The sequence below is a fragment of the Panthera uncia genome, chromosome D1 (genome assembly GCF_023721935.1).
Source record: "Panthera uncia isolate 11264 chromosome D1, Puncia_PCG_1.0, whole genome shotgun sequence".
Classification (NCBI taxonomy): domain Eukaryota; kingdom Metazoa; phylum Chordata; class Mammalia; order Carnivora; family Felidae; genus Panthera; species Panthera uncia.
Window position 1 is genome coordinate 95,308,073 of NC_064808.1, and position 20,382 is coordinate 95,328,454.

The following is a 20,382-nucleotide window of genomic DNA, read 5'->3' on the forward strand; positions in this document are numbered from 1 at the left end:
TATCTATTTATGATCCTTGCCTGAATCAATCATTACTATGATGGTATAAAATGATGTTTTTTTAAATGTTGCTTTATTTATTTTGAGGGGGGAGGGACAGAGAGGGGGAAAGAGAATCCCAAGCAGGCCTCACACTGGCAGCACAGAGCCCAACTCAGGACTCGAATGCATGAACTGTGAGATCATGACCTGAGCCTAAATCAAGAGTCAGACACTTAACTGACTGAGCCACCAAGGTGCCTCTAAAATGATTTTTCTGGGGCGCCTGGGTGGCTCAGTCGGTTGAGCGTCCGACTTTGGCTCAGGTCATGATCTCACAGTTCGTGGGTTTGAGCCCCACATCAGGCTCCGTGCTGACAGCTCGGGGCCTGGAGCCTGCTTCGGATTCTGTGTCTCCTTCTCTCTTGCGCTCACCCCCCCACCCCGCTCACACTTTGTCTCACTCTGTTTCTCAAAAATAAATAAATGTAAAAAAAATTTAAAAAATAAATAAATAAAATAAAATAAAATGATTTTTCTAAATCTATCACTCCTTTCCCATTTATTTAGTTGACATTCTATTGTAAGGAAGAGCTTTTCCATATCTCATATATTTTTTAAAATATTTTATTTTATTTTTATTGATTTTTTTTTAACTCTAAGAGGTAAAGATTTTATTTTTTTTAATTAATTTTTTTTTTTAAAGAGAGACAGAGCATGAGTGGGGAGAGAAACAGAGGGGGGGAGAGAGAGAGACTATTAAGCAGGACTTCCATGCTCATCAACAAGCCCAACGAGGGGTGTGATCCCACAACCCCTGGGGTCATGACCTGGGCTGAAATCAAGAGTCAGATACTCAACCAACTGAGCCACCCAGGTGCCCCTAAAGATTTTATTTTTTAAGTAATCTCTACACCCAACATGGGGCTGGAACTTACAACCCTGAGATCAAGAGTCACATGCTCTACCAGCTGAGCCAGCCAGGTGTCCCCTTATCTCATATTTGTTTGTTTATTGTCAGTATGGACCCAAAGGATTCTTAGAGTGGATTATTTGTAATTATTGATTATAGCAATTTATTATAGTTATAAAATTCTGTAATTCTATATAGTGAAGTATAACTCATTAATAGTATGTATTTTAATCCTCAAATTGTGCCAGATTTTGCCAGTGGGAGCCTCCTTGGATTCCTCCTTTCCCCTACTGTGCTGCCTGTGGCTTGTCTAATAGACCAGAAACTTTGAGAGCACCTGGCATATAGGAGACCCTCAATAAATGTTGTTTTAACTACATTGAAAACAACAGCTCCCTTTTTAAAAATTTGCTAGGACTCTACCTTTAATACCAATAATAGTAATTTTAATGATAATTTCCCTAATTATAAAAGTAATACTTGTTCTGGGTGCCCGGCTGGCTCAGTCAGTAGAGCATTGACTGTTATCTTGGGGTTGTGAGTTCAAGCCCCACGTTGGATGTGGAAATTACTTTTTATTTTTTGTTTTATTTATTTTTAAAGTTTATTTTATTTATTTATTTTAAATTTTTAAATGTTTATTTTATTTCTAGAAAGAGAGAGAGTGTGAGCAGGGGAGGGGCAGAGAGAGAGGGAGACATAGAATCAGAAGCAGGCTCCAGGCTCTGAGCTGTCAGCATGGAGCCTGATTCAGGGCTTGATCTCATGAACTCTGAGATCATGAACTGAGCTGAAATCAAGAGTTGGACACTTAACTGACTGAGCCACCCAGGTGACCCTGGAGATTACTTAAAAAAATAAAAATAAAGGTCAGGTCACGATCTTGGAGTTTGTGAGTTCGAGCCTCACATTGGGCTCTCTGCTGTCAGTACAGAGCCCGCTTCAGATCCTCTGTCTCCCTGTCTTTGCCCCTCCCCTGCTCTCTCTCTCTCAAATAAAATAAACATTAAAAATAAATAAATAATTTTTAAAATAATAAAAATAAATAAATAATACACATTCGATGCAGAAAACTCGGAAGTATAGAAAACACAAAGGGGAAAATGATAGAGCAAAAATCATTCTTTGTATCAATCAGATAATAGATCACATTTTGATGTATATACTTCCAAAAATTTTCCATATGGGTATTTCATTTTTGTGTTGTTAAAAAAAAACTTACCGTAATGCATCTACACTTTTATAGCCCTTTTCAAATTAGTCTACCATTTAAGAATGTTTATATCATACAAATCATATATCTGATAAGGAATTAATATCCAGAATATATAAAGAACCACAGCTCACACACACACACACACACACACACACAATTTAAAAATGGTCAAAGAAGTTGCATAGACATTTTTCTAAAGAAGATAGACAAATTTCCAAAAGTCACGTGAGAAGATTCTCGACGTCACTAATCGTTACGGAAATGCAAATTAAAAACAGAGTGAAATACTACTTCACATCCATTGGGAAGGCTTTTTTAAAAACAAATACAACGAGAAAATAATAAGTGTGGATGAGGATGTGGAGAAATTAGAACACCTGTGCATTGCTGGTGAGAAGGTACAATGGTACAGTCCCCAGGGAAAAAGAGTATAGCGGTTCCCCAAAAAATTAAAGAATCACCATACGATCCAGCCATCCCACTTCTGGGTATCTCTCCAAAAGAATTGAAAGCAAAGACTTGAACAGATATTTGTGCACCTCTGTACCAGCATTGTTCAAAAGAACGAAAAGGTGGACACAACCCAAATGTCCATCAGCAGGTGAATGGGTAAACAAAATGTGGTCTATACATACAATGGAATATTATTTAGCCTTAAAAATGAATAAAACTCTGACACAGGCTGCAACATGCGTGAACCTTGAAAACATGATGCGAAGTGAAATAAACCAGACACAAAAGGACAAATCGTGTGTGGTTCCACTTTTATGAGATACCTACAACAGCCAATTTCACAGACAGAAGGTAGAATGGTCGTTGATAAGGGTGGGGGAGGAGGCAATGGGGATATTGTTCAGTGGATACAGAATTTCTCTTTGGGGTAAGGAAAAAGTTCTGGAGCCCATAGTGTTGGTAGTTGCACAACATTGTGAATGTATTTAATGCTGCCAAACTGAACACTTAGAAATGGTTAAAATAGGGGTGCCTGGGTGGTTCAGTTGGTTGAACATCTGAATCTTGCTCTTGGCTTAGGTCATGATCTCACAGTTCGTGGGATGGAGCCCTATATCGGACTCTGCACTGACAGCTCGGAGCCTGCTTAAGATTCTCTCCCTCTCTGCCCCTCCCTGACTTGCACTCTCTTTCCCTCAAAATAAACATTTTTAAAAAATGGTTAAAATAGTTAATTTCACGTTATGTATATTTCATCACAATTTCAAAAATGTTTATCTCTGTACGTTTCAAACTTTACTGCATATTCCAAATTTTCAAGATCTCCTGAGGATCTTGAAAAAATACTGATGCCTGGCTCCTACCCCAGTCATTCTGATTCTGGTATGGGGAATGGCCTAGGCGTTGAGGTTTTTAAAACCCCCTAGATGGGGGCACCTGGGTGGCTCAGTCAGTTAAGCGTCCGACTTCAGCCCGGGTCACGATCTCACGGTCCGTGAGTTCGAGCCCCGCGTCGGGCTCTGGGCTCATGGCTCAGAGCCTGGAGCCTGCTTCCGATTCTGTGTCTCCCTCTCTCTCTGCCCCTCCCCTGTTCATGCTCTGTCTCTCTCTGTCTCAAAAATAAATAAACATTAAAAAAAAAATTAAAAAAAATAAAAAATAAACCCCCCCTAGATGATTCCAGTGGGCAGTTTGACTCCCAGTCTGATGGTCTTCCCCCAGCATGGGAAGGTTGGGCTCCCAAACCCCCCTTGGCTGGTGCAGTGAAGTTAGGGAAACAGCCCAAACCATTCTCTCTGCTGGGCACGTCCTCTCTGCCTGTGTCTCCTGACTTTAAGCCTCAGCTCTGTTAGGCCCACCCAAAGTTCCAGTGTTTCCTCTCTCATTTCTCACAGCACTTACCACATTGTTGTTGGTTTTGTTTGTTTGTTTGTTTGTTTTTGAGAGAGAGAGAGAGAGAGAGAGAGAGAGCTCATGGCCTGTGCAGGAGCTGGGGAGAGGGAGAGAGAATCTTAAGCAAGCTCCACGGTCGGTGTGGAGCCCAACACGGGGCTCGATCCCATGACCCTGGGATCATGACCTGAGCCAAAATCAAGAGGCAGACACTCAACTGACTGAACCACCCAGGCGCCCCAGCACGTATCTCATTTTTAATTTATTTACTTGTTCACATTTTTGAGAATCTGTCTCTTGCATTAAGTTCCATCAACTCCAGGAGGGAGGAACAATGTCCTTCCACATTTTATTCTTAGCACTTCTAGCAGCACCTGGCACATAATAAATGCTCAACTAATGTTTGTGGGATGAATAAACATTGTTGCTCTTCTCTTCCATTGCCTCCCTCTCTGAGGCTCTCATGTTACTCTATAAAGGGGTCATTAACACCATTGTTCCAGCATCTTCGAGCTCTGTGTTGTTTTTTATTGTTTTCACAGAGTTTTTGGCACTTGCCCGGTCCCCGCCTTCTCTTCAGGGGCTTATTCATTCCTTCATCTGTTCACTGATTCAACAAGTATTTACTGAGTACCTACTATGCCCCAGGCATTGTGGAGGAAAGGTACTTTGGGAACAAAATGACTGCTCTCATGGAACACACAGTCTGGTTGGGGAGATAACTGAATAATCACATACAATATACTTATAAACCACGGTATTGCTATGAAAGACAGGAAAGGGGAACCCAACCCAATGTGGGGGGGGGGGTAGAAGTCAGGGGCTTCCCTGGAGAAGGTGGGTTACCTGTGCAAATAAGAATGGAGTGGGGATGGGGGGAGTCATAAAGGCAAGTCAGGCATGTGGAATAGTCGGTGCAAAGGCCCTGAGGCAAGAGGGAACACAGGATATTGGAGGGAGCACGGTGAGAACTGAGGGGCAGTTAGGGGAGAGTCCAGGGCTGGTCTTGAAGGTCGCCTTAAAGATTCTGGTATTTCCCCTAAGATCAATGCAAAGATCACTGATCCTTATAAGAGTTGTGTATTGGAAAGGAGAACACTCCTACTCTTTTCCCTCAGTTCCCAGTTACTTTTCCCTCAGGTTACCAGACTGTACCACTGTTGTCCTCCTGCACCCAGGCTTCTTCCATTTCTCTGCCCTCCTCCTAGGTCCCCTCTAGAAAATTCTCCATTTCTCCCACCGCCCAGCACCCTGTCTGGGGTCTCAGCCTGGTAGCCCTCTCTGGCTCTCCCCAGTCGGAGCCCGCACTCCTTGCCCCAACACTTCCCTTTGCTCCACAACACCACACACCCTCAGCCTCTAGACTCACCCACACAGTGCACCGCGCCCTGGTTGGGTGGCCTGCTGTGGAGGGGGCAAAACCCACAGCCCACGTGGGCTCTGAGGACTCTTGACTCCTGGCATCTAATCCCGCCCCCCCCCCTTCCTGCCTCCTGAGAGGAGCAACTAGGTTGTTCTAGGGGGGCAAGGAGGGCGGACTGGGAGCCTAACGGGGGGATTCGGGGATTCGGTTCCATACAGGCGGAGCACATGAAAGGGAAACACACAGCAGAGGCGGCAGCAGACTTTATTCTGGAGACTTCCATCACTGCGGGAGGGGTGAACTGCTGAGGGAGGGGGAGATTAAAGAGGTGAGGTGGAAGGAGCGCCAATTCTGACAAGAGTGGGGGTGAGGGGAGGACAGGAAGTGTGGGGAAAAGGTGAGGCACTGGGGACAAGGGGAGGGGCAGAGGGAGGAAAGGGCTCCAGTGAGAGGGGGCAGGGAGGGGAGGTGAAGCCATTGAAAGAGCCAAAGCCTCCAGGTTGAGGTCTGGGAGCAGGCGGCGTTTTCAGGAAAGGAGGCAGGCACAGAGGGCAAAGCGGGGGGCTGGGGATCGCGTCGCGGACCCTCTGGAGGCCTGCTGCCTGGTGAGGGCCTCCTCACCTTCGGGCGCCCAGTGCCAGGGCGATAATGAAGCCCACCACCAGAAGGAACATGGCGACAGAGAGCAGCACCGTGATGACTACCATGCCCCCCGTCCGGGCCATCCCCAGCCCAATGGATTCCATCTTCCTCCCTGTCAGAAGACAGAGCGGGGAGGCCTTCGTGGGCAGGAACAGCCCCTCTCCTGACCCCACGCTCTCCGTCTCATCCAGCCATCCTCATCCATTTATCCATCCAACCAGCCAACCGATCCACACATCCATCACGCAAACATTTACGAAGCAGCTCCTATGTTGGTCACTGAGGGTACAGAAATTAATCGGGCACCATCCCTACACGCACAGAACCTTTAGTTTATGAGACGAGCCAACAGGCACTTAAAATGCCAAGGGCTTAGTACGAGGACACAGGTACAAAGAAGCTAAGGGGGCACAGGGAGGGGCAGCCGGGGGATGGGGTGGGAGGGCCAGGGGAGGTTTGGGGGACCCTGATGTTACTTACAAGGAAGCGTGGACATTGGGATCTCTCTACTGGACTCAGTGGATGCCCCCTTCGTCACTAGGTAGGAAAGGCTTTTGTAGTGGGGTTTGAGAGAGAGAGTGGAGACTCCTCAGTGATTATCTGGGACTTGGAAGAAGACGGAGCCCAGGCACCCTCCTTCGTAGCCGTGCCCTCCTCCAAGAGAGGCCCCTTCTAGACGCCGTCAGCTGCACCCTCACTTCCTCCCCCAGGCTGACCATATCACCTCCCACCGAATGTTAGGACTCAGCTTCTCTTCCTATCAACCCCCACCCCCCGCCCCCCCCGCCAGCAGGTGCCCCAGGCCTGGATCTGGTACCTACTAGTATTTGGTTCCTGGCACGAGGTTTGTCACCTGGTATGCACTGAGCCGGGTGACGGTGAAGCCAGCCCCGCTGTCCACCACGCTCACCAGCTCCCGGCGCCCACGGCACGGAGGCACCATGAAGCTGGATTTCACCACTGGACAGGAAATCGGGGGGTAAAGTCAGGGTCATGTTTCTGGAGGGTCCAAAGAGAAGGGGCAGCAGAGTATGGATGGCTCAGGAGAAAGGTCTACAGGAAGGCAGGAGTGGGAGAAAGGGTGCTGGTGGTGGCCTGGGTAGGGGTCTCTGGGGATCAGGGGGCCACTTTGGGAGGCGGGTAGCAAACCTTTGCTGTCATTGGCTCTCCGGACCATCAGCGTGGCATTGCCCCCTGTGAGGTGACAGGGGGGCAAAGCAACTAGCAGGCTCTCCGTCAGCGCCGGGGACAGCAGACCAGAAACGCTTGAGATGTTGAAGTCTGCTGGGGAGCCAAGAGGGAGCTCGGGGTGGGGGCACGCAATCCCCTTTCCTGGCCCTGACCCCTGGGGGCCATTTCTAAGGATGCAGAGTCCTCCCCTGCCGTGCTGCAGTCGGCCAGCAGAACACAGGCCTTTGCTTGTGTGACCACCAGGTGGCAGGCTTGGGACGCAAAAGCCGGGTCCTCCGCCAAGCGGCCAGATCCTGGGTGTCAGTAGGGGGCAGCGGTCAACCTTACCCCAATCCTTAGCCCTGGGCCCTTCGGCACATCTCTCTGCCTCCTGGGTTTGGAAGAGGACCAGGAGTGTCCCCTGGGCTCAGTGACTGATGCCTGGTCACTGCCATCATCAGCTCCCCACCCCCAACCGGCCAGGCCAGCTCTGCTTTGGGAGCCCTGGAAGGCCCGGTGCCTCCCCTCCCCACACCCCCGCCAGAGAAGGCAGAGACCTGCAGCCCCCAGGGCCAGGACAGTCAGCAGAATCAGGTTCAAGGGCAAGGTCCGGAAGGGCAGCGGGGATGCCATAGCTGGGCTGGGAGCTGGGACAGGTGCTGGCAGGCTGAGGTTTCCTGAGGCAAGTGAGGCCTGGCCCCTGGGGTGGCTGATTTTGTCTTGGGGTGGGAGTGGCTGGAGGGGAATCCTGTCCAACCTGCCCTTTGGGTCCTACAGCCTCAGGGCAGGCCCCCAGACAGGTTTTTCAGGATGGGGAGCTGGCTCTCAGGTCAGAAGTGGGGATGCCCTGGCTGGATCTTGCTGGCTTAGTCAACTGCAGAGGGGCAGAGTAACTAAAGTGGGAGGCGGAAATCACCCCTTCTTCTGGGACTCCCGCGTGTTAGGGCCTGAGTATTCTTGCCTGTGCGTGCATCTGGGGCATGGCCTGTGGAGGACTGGCCCCCTCAGGTATGGGAGTCTTCCCGGGAGTGCAGCGAGTTCTGAGATTGCCGTGGCATGCAAGAAAAGGAAAGCAACGCCAGGGGCTTCTGCCAGGGCCTTGGCCGGGCGAGGATGGCAGGGAAACTGAGGCTGGTAGGAGGGGACGGGGGCAGCAGACCCAGGGGCTCCTCTTCATGGTGTCCACCGAGGCCCAGGTACTGCTGCTCTGGGAGAGGCCGAGGGGTGTGGGTGCCAGGGAGTATGCGAGCCTCCAGGTTCCTCCGGAGAGCTGGGCAGAGGGACGCTAGGGAAGACTTCCAGAGAGACCGGAGGGGTGGCCACCAACCCCATCCAGCAGCGGTGGGCACAGTCAGCCTGGCTCAGCAACCACTGTTGAAAGGATTGAGAATAAAGAGGAGAAACAGACCCGGTAAGAGAAAGTGAAAAAGAGACACAACTCCTCTGACCGCATCCCCCAGCCCCGTGCTGGATTAGACCGAAGTGAAAGGGGAGTTATAAGCAGAAAGCAAGGAGAGACAAGGAGAAAGTGCCCACTGTGGACATGAGCCAACATACTTATCCCTACAGCCAAGGGGCCGCAGATGTCACAGCCTCCTTTTTGCAGATGTGGAAACAGACTCAGAGAGGAAGTCACCTGTGGGAAGCGGGATAGTCCACAGGGAGAGGCCAAGAGCTGTACAGAGAGCGCTGATGTAGGTCTCTGTGCCATGAACTATTCTGTCTTCCCCAGACCCAGAGAAGGGCCAGGGTCCTGTAAGGAAGCAAACGGTTGGTGGCGCTGTGTCCTTACTCCGATGGTGGGAAGAAGGGTAGGTTCAAAGCCTGGAGTGTGAGCCCGGGGTGGGGGGGTGGGGGTGAGGGTAAAGATAGAACTCACAGACCCAAGCAGAGGGTCAGAGGGTCTCAGACCAGCGCTTCTCCACATTGAATGTGCCTATGAATCACCAGGGATCTTGATGAGATGCAGTTTCTGATTCAGTGGGTCTGAGGTGAAGCCTGAAAGTCCACATTTCTAACAAGTTTCCAGGTAACATCGATTGATGCTAGTCTGAGAGGCCCACACTTTGAATTGCCAGATGTTCCATATTGCACCCTGTACACACACACACACACACACACACACACACACACACTGGTGGAGATCAGGGGCAGGTGTGTTTCCCCAGTCTCCCAGAACAGGCTGCCTTGGGGTGAAGAACTGAATTCTGTTTTTCCGGCACCTTGGCTTTTGTTTCCTTTTCCATCAGATCCTACCATCATTCTACAAACTGAAAGAGGACTGTTTGCACGCTGAGGAGAACTTTGGAGAGAGGGAAGAAGTAGGTGGTGGCATTCTAGGAGCGAGGGGATCTTCCTGATGCTCGCTCTTCAAATCCCATCACTAACCCGGAAGGATGTTTATGCTCAGGCTTGGGAGGTATGTCTTCCCATTTCACTCATAAACCAAGAAGCAGAAAGAAGAGGTCGGGTTTCTTGCAGGGTGCGTTGTGGTTGGGTCCACATCTCAGCCCCCATCCCATCTGAAATTATGAGTGGGGCAGAGTGGGGTAGGGCAGGGCAGAGCCCTGGCCAGATTTTAAAGGGATAAGAGGGCCCTGTGCCTTTAAGTCCTCCCTTCTCCCTCCAGCCCCCCTTCCCCACCCGGCCCTCCCCAGGTTTCTGGAGGAACTGAGAGTTGCGTCTTCTCCCTGCCCTGCCGAGCTGCTCACTGGCTGCTCTGGAGGCTGTGCTTTGCGGTCTCCATGGAAACCATTAGTTGCTAAGCAACTGGAGCATCATCTGTGCTGAGCTCTCGCATCTAATTATCCCATCACAGCGGCCGAGGAGGGTTTGGGGAGCTGCGAGGAGGGGGAGGCCAAGCGCAGGAGCAAGAGGATAACTCTTTTAGCAGAGCAGATTCATTGACACACGGAAGTCATTTAAAGCCACAGCACCCTGTGCCTCTGGAGGATGTCCTCACGATTTGGAGTAAAGGAACCAGGGCCACAAATGTCTGGAGTTTCTCTCTTGGACCCACACCTCCTAGGCTGTCTCCCCCTCAGATGCTTGATTCTAAACTCATGCAAGTTTTCTCTTCTGCCTCCTTCCTTCCAAGCTCCATATTCAAGTCAACAAACATTTTATTAAGTACCAGAACTGTGCTAGGCACCGGGTACGCAAAGGCAAAATAAGTTTCTGCCTTCAGGGAGTTCTTAACCTCTCTCTTCTGCCTGGACTAAAAGATTAGCTCTTAAAACAGACCTACTCTTTCTGAATTATGGTACTTTTTATCTTTTCTAGAATGTAGTAGTTTTGCAGCCAGGGGATCTCAGGTGGGAACCCAGCTCTGTCTGGTATACCGATGGTTCTTGCTCTGGATGCCACTCGTCTGCTTGCCAGTCAGTTAAAAACACGTCCACTTGGGGCGCCTGGGTGGCTCGATCAGTTAAGCGTCCGACTTCAGCTCGGGTCAGGATCTCACGGTTCTTGGGTTTGAGCCCCGCATCGGGCTCTGTGCTGACAGCTCGGAGCCTGGAGCCTGCTTTGGATTCTGTGTCTCCCTCTGTCTCTGCCCCTCCCCTGCTCACGTTCTGTCTCTGTCTCAAAAATAAATAAACATTAAAAAATAAAAATTAAAAAAAAAACCCATGTCCACTTGACTCCGTGGGCATGTGAGCCTCTGATGGGGACTATTGTCCTCCTGATGATAGGTGATACCGTTTTGAACCTCAGTTTTCTCACCTATAAAATGGGAAGACTCATTCCTTCTCAATCATCTAGCAGGATATGACAGGTGTAAAAATGCTTTAAAATAAAGGTGCAGAAGGAATATCGGCCGTCACTGTCACAGTCGGTGGGAGCAGACTGGGGGAGACCTTGGATCGAGAAGTAATACGCAGGGCTTACCAAATATTGGTCTGATGGGAAACGGCAGGGCCTCGATCCTTGAGATCTGAGGAAAAGGCTGGAAGGAAAGGAAAATCTGTGTGTCATTCAGGGTTGAAAGAGACCTGGGTGCTCCTTTATTTTTTGTAATGCTCCCTATGATACAACCACTTACCCCAAATCTTCCAGCTTTGTGACCATGTTACCTACCTGAGTACTCTGTTGCACTTTCCTCTTCTGCAGAAAGGGCCTAAAATCTGTCTCACTGAACTAATACGACCATCACTCAAGCTAATTTATTTAAGAGTGCCTAGCATGATATCTGGTTCAATAAATATTAATTTAAGTAATTCATCTTATCTTCTCCTTTAACCCTTACTGCAGATGAAGTCTAGAGGCTCAGAGGCAATAAATGAGTTTCCTGAGGTCACAGAGCTAGTAGGGAATGAGGTGGGATAGAATTTGATCAGTAGAGCTGCTCAGAATTTGATCAGTAGAGCATGCGACTCTTGATCTCAGAGTCATGAGTTCAGGCCCCACACTGGGTATGGAACCTACTTAAAATTAATTAATTAAAAGGAAGAAATAGGAATTTGTTTTCCCAATTCTGGCATCGATGCAGGGGGAAATGGTTGGGCAGGAAAGGTAGTGTGAACGGGAAGGTGACGGAGATGTGAGCCAGCTGTTCCTTGTATGCTAAGCATGCCACCGGGGTCCCAGGCACACAGGAACTGCCTGCTCACTCGTGTATTCATTCAGTAAACATCTGTCAAACAACTGCTCAGTGGTAGTTGCCATGATAGGTGAGACACAGAGAGGACAAGAAGCCATTCCTGCTCTCAAGTTGCTGAGTTTTGGAGAATGAACTGGAGGTAGCCTGGTTAAAGTAAGTGGAAGAAGATGGGGCGCCTGGGTGGCTCAGTCGGTGAAGCATCCAACTCTTGGTTTTGGCTCAGGTCATGATCTCACAGTTCATGGGTTTGAGCCCCACATCAGGCTCCGTGCTGATAGCGCGGAGCCTGCTTGGGATTCTCTCTCTCTCTCTCTCTCTCTCTCTCTCTCTCTCTCTCTCTGCCTCTCCCCACTTGAGCTGTCTCTGTCAAAAATAAATAATAAACTTAAAAAAAAACACTTTTAATAAAAAAAAAAAGAGAGATAAGTGGAAGAGGATATTCCAAAAAGGGAACAGCATATGAAAAGGCTCAGAGAAGCGAATGATCCTGACACTTTCTGGGAACCGTGAACAAACACACCTTGGCTAGAAAGAGGTCTTCAAAGATGAGTGGGACAATACCCCTCGCCAGCAGCTGGGTCACCAGTGGCACTGGATCCTATACTAAGGAGCTTGGTTTTTACCCTAAAGGAAACAGAGAGCCTCTGAGGAGTTCTAATTGTGGAAAGAGCATTTTGGAAACAGTGTGGGAAGGGATCGGCAGGAGGTAATGGATTGGCATGTTGTAGCAGGGTTAGTCTGTGTGACCAGTAGAATTCAGCAGGGGCAATGGTCACTTCTGAGGCTAGATCATAAAAGAGTTTGAGTAGCTATTTGTGGGAAGAGGAGGACACAGCTACCAGGGACCTTGAGGAAGGCTGTTTGGTGGCTGTGGCCCAGCTGAGCTTGGGGACCACTGGTCTTCAGGGGCACTGGCTGCATTAGTCAGGGTTCTCTGGAGAAACAGAGCCGACAGGATGTGTATATATAGAGAGAGGTTTATTTTAAGGAATTGGCTCATGTGATCGTGGAGGCTTGGCAAATCCACAGTCTAAAGGGGGAGGCAGGCAGGCTGGAGACCCAGGAAAGAGTTGCAGTTGGAGTCCAAAGGTGATCTACCAACAGAAATCCTTCTTTGTGGGGCAGGCGAGAGGGGAAGTCAGTCTTTGTTTGTTCAGGGCCTTCAACTGATTGGATGAGGCCCACCACACCATGGGATAATCTGCCTTCCCCCAAAATTCACTGATTTGAATGTTAATCTTGCCCCAAAAAACATCTTCACAGAGCCATCCAGAATAACGTTTCACAAAATATCTGAGCACCATGGCCCCGTCAAGCTGACACATAAAATTAACCATCACACTAACTTTGACATTTTGGGAGTTTTTCAAATTACACAACAGCTTGAGTGCAGCAATGATACAACTGTCAAGTTGTCCAGACTCAAGGCACGGAAAGTTGAGGGTATTGGCGAGCCTGAAGGGTTGGAGAACAAGATGGGGCTAGTTACGGAAAGGAGTGACTGGATGTGCCAGGAAGCGGGGCACTGAGGGGTGAGGTCAAGGTCGAATGAAGCATGGGCGTGTGGACGGGGACAGGAGGGAGAGTGGCGGCCATCCAGGTGGCTGCTGGGGAGAGAAAGTCGAGGCCCTCACTGCAGCTGGACGGATCACAACATTGTGAGGTCGGACAGGGGCTGTGGACCCCTGGGGCCAGGCAGGTGACCAAATCAGTAAAACAAGGTGAGTGAAGCTGAACAACATACATCTTTGAGGCCAACTTTGCCACGGGGTGCCCCAGATGGTGTCATCTGGGACAGGGTGTCAGAAGGGGAGTGGTGTTTTGCTAGTGAGCAAGGACGAAGCATATTTGAGGCTGAAGGGATAGAGGCTGCAGGGTTGTCAAAGCAGAGGGGTTCCCTGTAGCCAGCGGGGCAGAGCCTGGCAAGGAGGGATGGCAGTGGAAGGGGAGGGAGGGGAGGTGCCGATCTAAAGAAGCAGATCTTCTGGGCAACCGCCCTGCAAAGGCCTGGCCCACCATGTTTTTCAGACTGTCAGGAGCCTCTGACAGGGTTTAAGCAGGGAAGTGGCAAACTTCAGTATTGTAGGAAAGGCGGAGGCTTGACTGCGGGGTAATTAAGCCTCTCCTTAGGCCTGAAGGAGAGCGAATCGACCCAAGAAATAATAGTGGCCCGAATGAATATGAATTAATTTATTCAATAAATGTTTCTTACATGCTTTTGTACCAGTCACTGTGCTAAGTACCGGGCATTCAGAGGTGAGTACGATTGCTCTCCCGGAAAATTATGGTATAATGGGAGATACTGAAGAGTCCACTATTTCACTGCGGCAGGATTTCAGTACAAAAAGTAACGCTCACAGCTAGTATTTATCGAGTGTTTACCACATGTCAGGCACTGCACTAAGTCCTTCCTATATTTTCTTGCTTAATCCCTCAGAGCAAACTCTGTGGGTGGGTACTGTTATTCTCCTCATTGTATTAATGAGGAAACTGAGGTCAGAGACATTAAATGACTTGCCAGAGAGGCGCCTCACTGAAAGGGTAACTTACATGGGCTTGGGCAGTCCTGGAGGGCTTCCTGGAGGAAGTAGTAAATAAGTGAAGATCTGAAAGTTGAGTAGGCATTAGCAGGGTGAAGGTGGAGGGAGGAAGGAGTGAGAGGGGAGATTGTTCTAGGCTGAAAGAGCTGCAAATGCTCATTAAGCGACTGGAGGTTTAAAGTGGAATTTGATGGAGGGCACCTGGGTGGCTCAGTCAGTTAAGTGTCTGACTCTTGATCTCAGCTCAGGTCTTGATCTCAGCGTCGTGAGTTCAAACCCCACGCTGAGCACCACGCTGGGCATGAAGCCCACTTTAAAAAAAAAAAAAAAAAAAGAGGGGCGCCTGGGTGACTCAGTCAATTAAGCGTCCGACTTCTGCTCAGGTCACAACCTCACAGTCCGTGAGTTCTCCATGAGTTCGAGCCCTGCGTCGGGCTCTGTGCTGACAGCTCAGAGCCTGGAGCCTGCTTCAGATTCTGTGTCTCCCTCTCTCTGACCCTCCCCCGTTCATGCTCTTTCTCTGTCTCAAAAATAAAAATAAACATTAAAAAAAAAAAAAAAAAGAGTGGAATTTGGGGAAGTCACTGGAGAAGCAGCCAGGACCAGATGAAGAGCTTTGTAAGCCTGTTTAAAGAATTTTAATTTTTATCCTAAGGATACAAAGAAGCCCTTGAAGGATTAAAACTGGAGAGCTTCATGATCAAATTTGTATCTTATAAAGATGATTTTCGTTGTACTGTAGAGATTGTGTTGGATGAGGGGTTGGGAGATATTTTAGATGTCTCTTGACACACTGTGGAGATACAATTCTGGGCAAGAAACGACCGAAGAGAAAATTCTAAGGTGATGGTTTGGCTGGGAGGGCTATGGGGCGGGGTGGGGAGCAGGGTGAAGGATGCCTCCCAGGCTGTGGCTTGGGCAGCTGGATGGCGGCACCCTCACCAGCTGGGGTGCAGGTGGTGGTGGAAGGAGGTTTTTCCGGGAGGGGCTGGAGATCTGCGATTCCCGGTCTGGAGCTCAGGAAGGCTGTGGGCCCTGGTGTGACAGCTGCAGCCTGGGGGAGGAGCGCGGCCCAGTGAGAGGACAAGAGCAAGGACGGAGCCTGGGGAACACCACTAGGGTCAAAGGCAAAGAGGAGCCTGCCAAAGAGACTGAGAAGCTTCCCTAGAAGAAAAAAGAAAAGAGCCAGGAGGGAGTGGTGTCCCAGGTCCCCAAAGAAGAATGCTTCCAGGACCCACGGCCCACAGCAAACTGGTTCATAGGGCACCAGAGAGATTCGAAGCGTGCTGCTTGGCTTTGGCAAGTAGAAGTCATGGAGATTGCTTCAGTCTGGGAGTGAGGGTGTGTGGATGAGGACAACGGGGCTGGACAAGAGGGTGTTGAAGGACCGGCTGTCTGGGTGGAGCTGGGTCTGGGGTTCAGGGAAGGGCCAAGGCACCAGACGGCCTCGGGAGGGCAGGTGTGAAAGAGGAGGGTAGGAAGAGTCTTCTTTGGAGTGGGGGGGGAGGGGGACTCCCTTCCACCCCCTCCCCCGTTCTTTTACCTCAGGCCGGGTCCCCTTCTAGTTGTCTGTAGAAACCTAACATGGGCAGGGGAAGGAGGTCAGGAGGGCTTCCTGGGATATTGGTGGAGTGTGAAGGGGTGAGTCGGTCTGGGTCAGTCTTCCCTGGGTCACGTCTGCAGAGGAAGGGGTTCTATCCCCTCATCCCCCCCTACAGGGGTGAGGGGCAGAGACCTGGGAACTCAAACCCAGCGAACAGGTGGTGGTGGGGGGGCAACAGAACTGTGACCTTTAGCCCCTCTTGGGGTCCAGCCAATTTCTGCCCCCCCCCCAGCCACTTCCGGGTTAGGCTGTGGCTCCAGCCAATCCCCAGAGAGAACAGGGAGGTGTTTCAAGGTGGCCGCTAGAAGGAAAAGCAAGGCGTGTGGGAAGGGGTCAGAATCCTCTGGAACCCCACTCCACCCTCTGGCAGGGAGGGGTAGTCTTGGCTCGGCTACCCAAGGTCACAGCCCTGAACTCTGCCTTCTCCCATCTCCTCAGGCCCTGTTTGATATGCGCATCAGATCCGGTGCCCTTTACAAAACTGTTATTTGTACAGCCGCCCCGAGGGAGGGGGAGGGAGGGGGAGGGAGACAGCCCCCCCCCCCACCCCCCCCCCCCCCCCCCGCCACCACATAGCCACTTCCACTTGCAGGGACCTGCAATCAAACACCAGCCCCCAGCCACACTCACTCACCAGCTCAGACGCTGCAAGCCTGAGTGCTCCCCACTGGGCCTTGCTGGAAGTTTCTCCTCAGCTCTGCCGGAAACGCCTGCCTCAGAGCTTCCCCTCAGCCCCACAGTCCTCTCCCCCTCAGCCCTTCCTCCCCACTCCCCTGGCCCTGAGCTCTGAGCTCCCCTGCGCCTCCCACTTAGCCTGGAGGCTGTGCTGGCTGTGGCACATTTGCCTCAAGTGTCCCCAATTCTCTGTCTCTAGGAATGGAGCTCGAGCCTTGAACGGGTCCTCCCCCCAGCACCTCCCATCCTGGCCTGAGGGGGCGGAAAGCAGGCCGCGAAGGGTAGGCAGGGGGCTCGGAGGGCAGAAAATGGCTTTGGAGCAGATGGGCCAGCTAGGCGGCGGCCACTTTCCAGCTTGGGACCTTGGTCTGGGTTTCCTGTCTGCCAGTGGGGGTGGCGCACCTAGCCCACGGGGCTGCGGTGAGGCCCCGGATGAAACAAGGCGCGAGGTGCCCAACACCGTGCGGGGCACACAGTAGGTTCTTAACACAAGTCCCCTCCCCGCGCTTCACTTGGGGGCTCCGAGGAGGAAGACGTGGGGAGGACAGAAAGTAGGGTGGGTGGAGCAGGCTGTCCCAGAGCCAGTGAGGCACGCTGAGGTGGGGGGGGGGGGGGCGGGTACAGATCTGTGCCAGCCCAGGCTGGAGAGGAGGGGAGAAAGTGCCAGAGCCCTGGGCCCCTCCCATGCTTCTGTCCCCACGGTCCTCCCTGGGCTGGCCTCTGGGAGGCCTCTCAGGAAGGCGGTCCTCACGCTGCGGGAGGGCTGCTGGGGCCGGCCAGCGGGGGTGGGGGGCACTGCCTCTGGGTCTTGAGCGACCCCCTCCCCGTTCCCCCAACTCATAATCCGATTGATATTCCTACTCCCTCCTCTGGACCCGTCACCATGGCAACAGTTTTCTCAGTTGCACTTCATCAGTTTCTCGGCAAATCTTTTTTTCTGCCCCCTCCTTCGGTCTCTCTTTTTCTCCTCCATCAGCCCGCATTTCTACCTACTCGTGGTGCCCACCTTGCCCTGCCTCTCCCAGCTTGTGTGTTTCTCACTCGCTCTCCATTTGTCCCCACCCGCTTCCGTCCAAATCTCTCTCTACAGGTCCCCTCCTGTCTCTCCCTTTTCCAGCCCATGATTGTAGCAACAAGCTAGAGTCTGTTGACCAGATAAGAACTCCTGTCCTGATATCAGGGCCGAGAAGCAGAGAGGCCTGAAGGGACAGGGTTCGGGTCCCAGCAGGCCCTGGACTGAGGCCCATGATGCAAAGGTGAATGTAAGGTCGAGTTTTTCCGGTTCAGCTCTGACAGGTGGGGGGGGGGGGGGGGGGAAATCAGCGTGGCCCTGGGGTATCCTGCAGGCTACCGTTGTCGGTTCGATTCCCACCTTCCCACCTCACCCTCAGAGACCTGACCCAATGGCTACAGCTACCAGGGTGCTTCCGAAACACCTAACCTTCCCTCTGACTTCTTCTGCACACAGTTCCCCTTAAATCTCTCCACCCGCTCGTTGGTCATACCCCCTGGGATGTCCTACTATCCTGCCAACTTTCACCACTCTAAACACGAACGCTTCTATTTTTTTTTTAATTTTTTAATGTTTATTTATTTTTTAATTTTTTTAACGTTTTTATTTATTTTTGAGACTGAGACAGAGACAGAGCATGAATGGGGGAGGGGCAGAGAGAGAGGGAGACACAGAATCCAAAGCGGGCTCCAGGCTCTGAGCCGTCAGCCCAGAGCCCGACGCGGGGCTCAAACTCACAGACTGTGAGATCGTGACCTGAGCCGAAGTCGGACGCTTAACCAACTGAGCCACCCAGGCGCCCCTAATGTTTATTTTTGAGAGACAGACGGAGCATGAGCCGGGGAGGGGCAGAGACAGAGGGAGACGCAGAATCCGAAGCAGGCTCCAGGCTCTGAGCTGTCAGCACAGAGCCCCATGCGGGGCTCCAGCTCACGAGCCGTGAGATCATGACCTGAGCCGAAGTCGGACACTTGGAGCCACCCAGACGCCCCTGAACCCTTCTTCCCTAATCCATTTCCTCTCTTTGTGCTCCCGTGTCTCCTCTCTGTCATTCTCCACACACGTAGCCAGAATCCAAGGTGAATCACTTCTCCTTTTGAAATGTCACCCACATCCACTTCCAGCGCTCCGCCATTTCGTATATATTGCCCTAGACCAAGCATCCAGTCAATCTGGGCCTCACCAGAGGCTCATTTTACACTGGGATTTTTTCCTTGGGCCTATCATAAATTTGCCACCCCTACCCGCCCTTCCCCCCCCCCCCCCCCCCCCCCCCGAAACCAACCCTGCTCTAAACACGACTTTCTTCTCTCCTCCTTCCTTCTCCTGCTTTTTCTTCTTAGTTTATTGAGAGCCTTTTATGTATGAGGCTTTTCATATATATCATCTCACTTAATCTCCACAGTCGAGGAGGCATTATCCCATACTACAAGAGAAGAAATTGATGTTCTGAGTGGTTAATTTGCTCAAAGTTCCACAGCGAGAAAGCGACCGAGCTGAGATTCAACTTCAGATGTGCAGAGTTCCAAAGTTGGTGTTTTCTTTTATTTTTTGCTATATCAACCTGTTTCTTTTTTTTTTTTTAATTTTTTTTTTTAACGTTTATTTATTTTTGAGACAGAGAGAGACAGAGCATGAACGGGGGAGGGGCAGAGAGAGAGAGGGAGACACAGAATCGGAAGCAGGCTCCAGGCTCTGAGCCATCAGCCCAGAGCCCGACGCGGGGCTCGAACCCATGGACCGCGAGATCGTGACCTGAGCTGAAGTCGGACGCTCAACCGACTGAGCCACCCAGGCGCCCCTATATCAACCTGTTTCCATAAGACTCTTGTGCTCAAAAACCTTCTGAATCTATTTTCTTATTCTTTCTTTACATGTTGGAGGCTCATTACCATCTGACCCCATCCCACCTACAAAACCATGTATCATCTTCTCAGTGTGACACAGACCGGTATCAACCAGGAGGACAACTGTGTCATTTAGAGTTTTGTCTTCATCTCTGTCCTGTTAAATATTTTTATCATTATCTGATATGAAAACGTAGTAGCACATTTCACACATATAGCCCTGGAAGGATAGTAAACACTTTGAAGGACAAGATAAGGATCCCCCAATCATCTCCATACGTAGAATGTCAGGCCAACTTAACAAGATGAAATGATCAAAGGTCCGTGTAAGACCTCAGCATTGTACAATGGTGAGGCTTAGAAGCAGTTCACGTGAGAAAAAAAAAAAGAAAAAGAAAAGAAAAAAGAAAAAGAAGCAGTTCGGGTGAAACAGAATCACAGAAATGAGGGGTTTAGTAAGTTCAGTCTGAGTCATCAGCATGATACGGTTGCCAAAAGTAAATTCAATTTTAGGTCGTATTAATAGAGATACGGTATTTGGAATAAAGGAGAGGATTGACAGCCTTGCTTGACTCTAAGTTGGCCAGGTGTTATCGTGGGAGTGAGGGTTTATTGAACTGGGAATATTTAGGTTGGGTAGGAGAAGAGTCAGGAGTCATTGAAGCTCAAATAAGTGAAGGGTTATCATGAGGAGGAAGAACTAGTCTTATGTTTTGTGACCCGAGGAGGTAGCGCGTGCGGACTAATAAGTAAAGACCACTGGGAGAGAGTTCAGCTCAAAGGAAGGAAAAACAAATGTTCATTCCTAGGGCTGCCTGGCTGGCTCAGTCAGTAGAGCATATACTCTTGATCTCAGGGTTGTAAGTTCAAGCCCCATGTTGGGCCTAGACTTACTTTAAATACATGAAATAACTTTAACTAAAAACAAAAACCAGGGTCACCTCGGTGGCTCAGTCGGTTAAGTGAATGTCTGACTC

General features: G+C 50.5%; 1 protein-coding gene across 1 annotated transcript; it reads right to left on the reverse strand.

The window, feature by feature from the left end:
* Positions 1-5,478: 5,478 nt before the first annotated feature.
* On the reverse strand, positions 5,479-9,769 carry UPK2 (uroplakin 2). The gene is made up of 7 exons (XM_049612483.1): positions 9,517-9,769; positions 8,686-8,881; positions 7,686-8,499; positions 7,108-7,239; positions 6,780-6,918; positions 6,439-6,509; positions 5,479-6,070 (listed from the first exon to the last, which is right to left on the reverse strand). Exons 3-7 carry the CDS (start codon positions 7,759-7,761, stop codon positions 5,934-5,936), a joined length of 555 nt encoding a protein of 184 aa, XP_049468440.1. The 5' UTR covers positions 7,762-8,499; positions 8,686-8,881; positions 9,517-9,769; the 3' UTR covers positions 5,479-5,933.
* Between the last annotated feature and the right edge of the window lie 10,613 nt (positions 9,770-20,382).

Coding starts and splice junctions, on each gene's coding strand:
- UPK2 (XM_049612483.1), bottom strand. CDS start 7,761: ATGGCATCCCCGCTGCCCTTCCGGACCTTGCCCTTGAACCTGATTCTG. Junction 7,240..7,685: donor CCTGGCCCTGGGGGCTGCAG/GTCTCTGCCTTC, acceptor GCTCCCCAGCAG/ACTTCAACATCTCAAGCGTT. Junction 6,919..7,107: donor GAGAGCCAATGACAGCAAAG/GTTTGCTACCCG, acceptor TTTCCTGTCCAG/TGGTGAAATCCAGCTTCATG.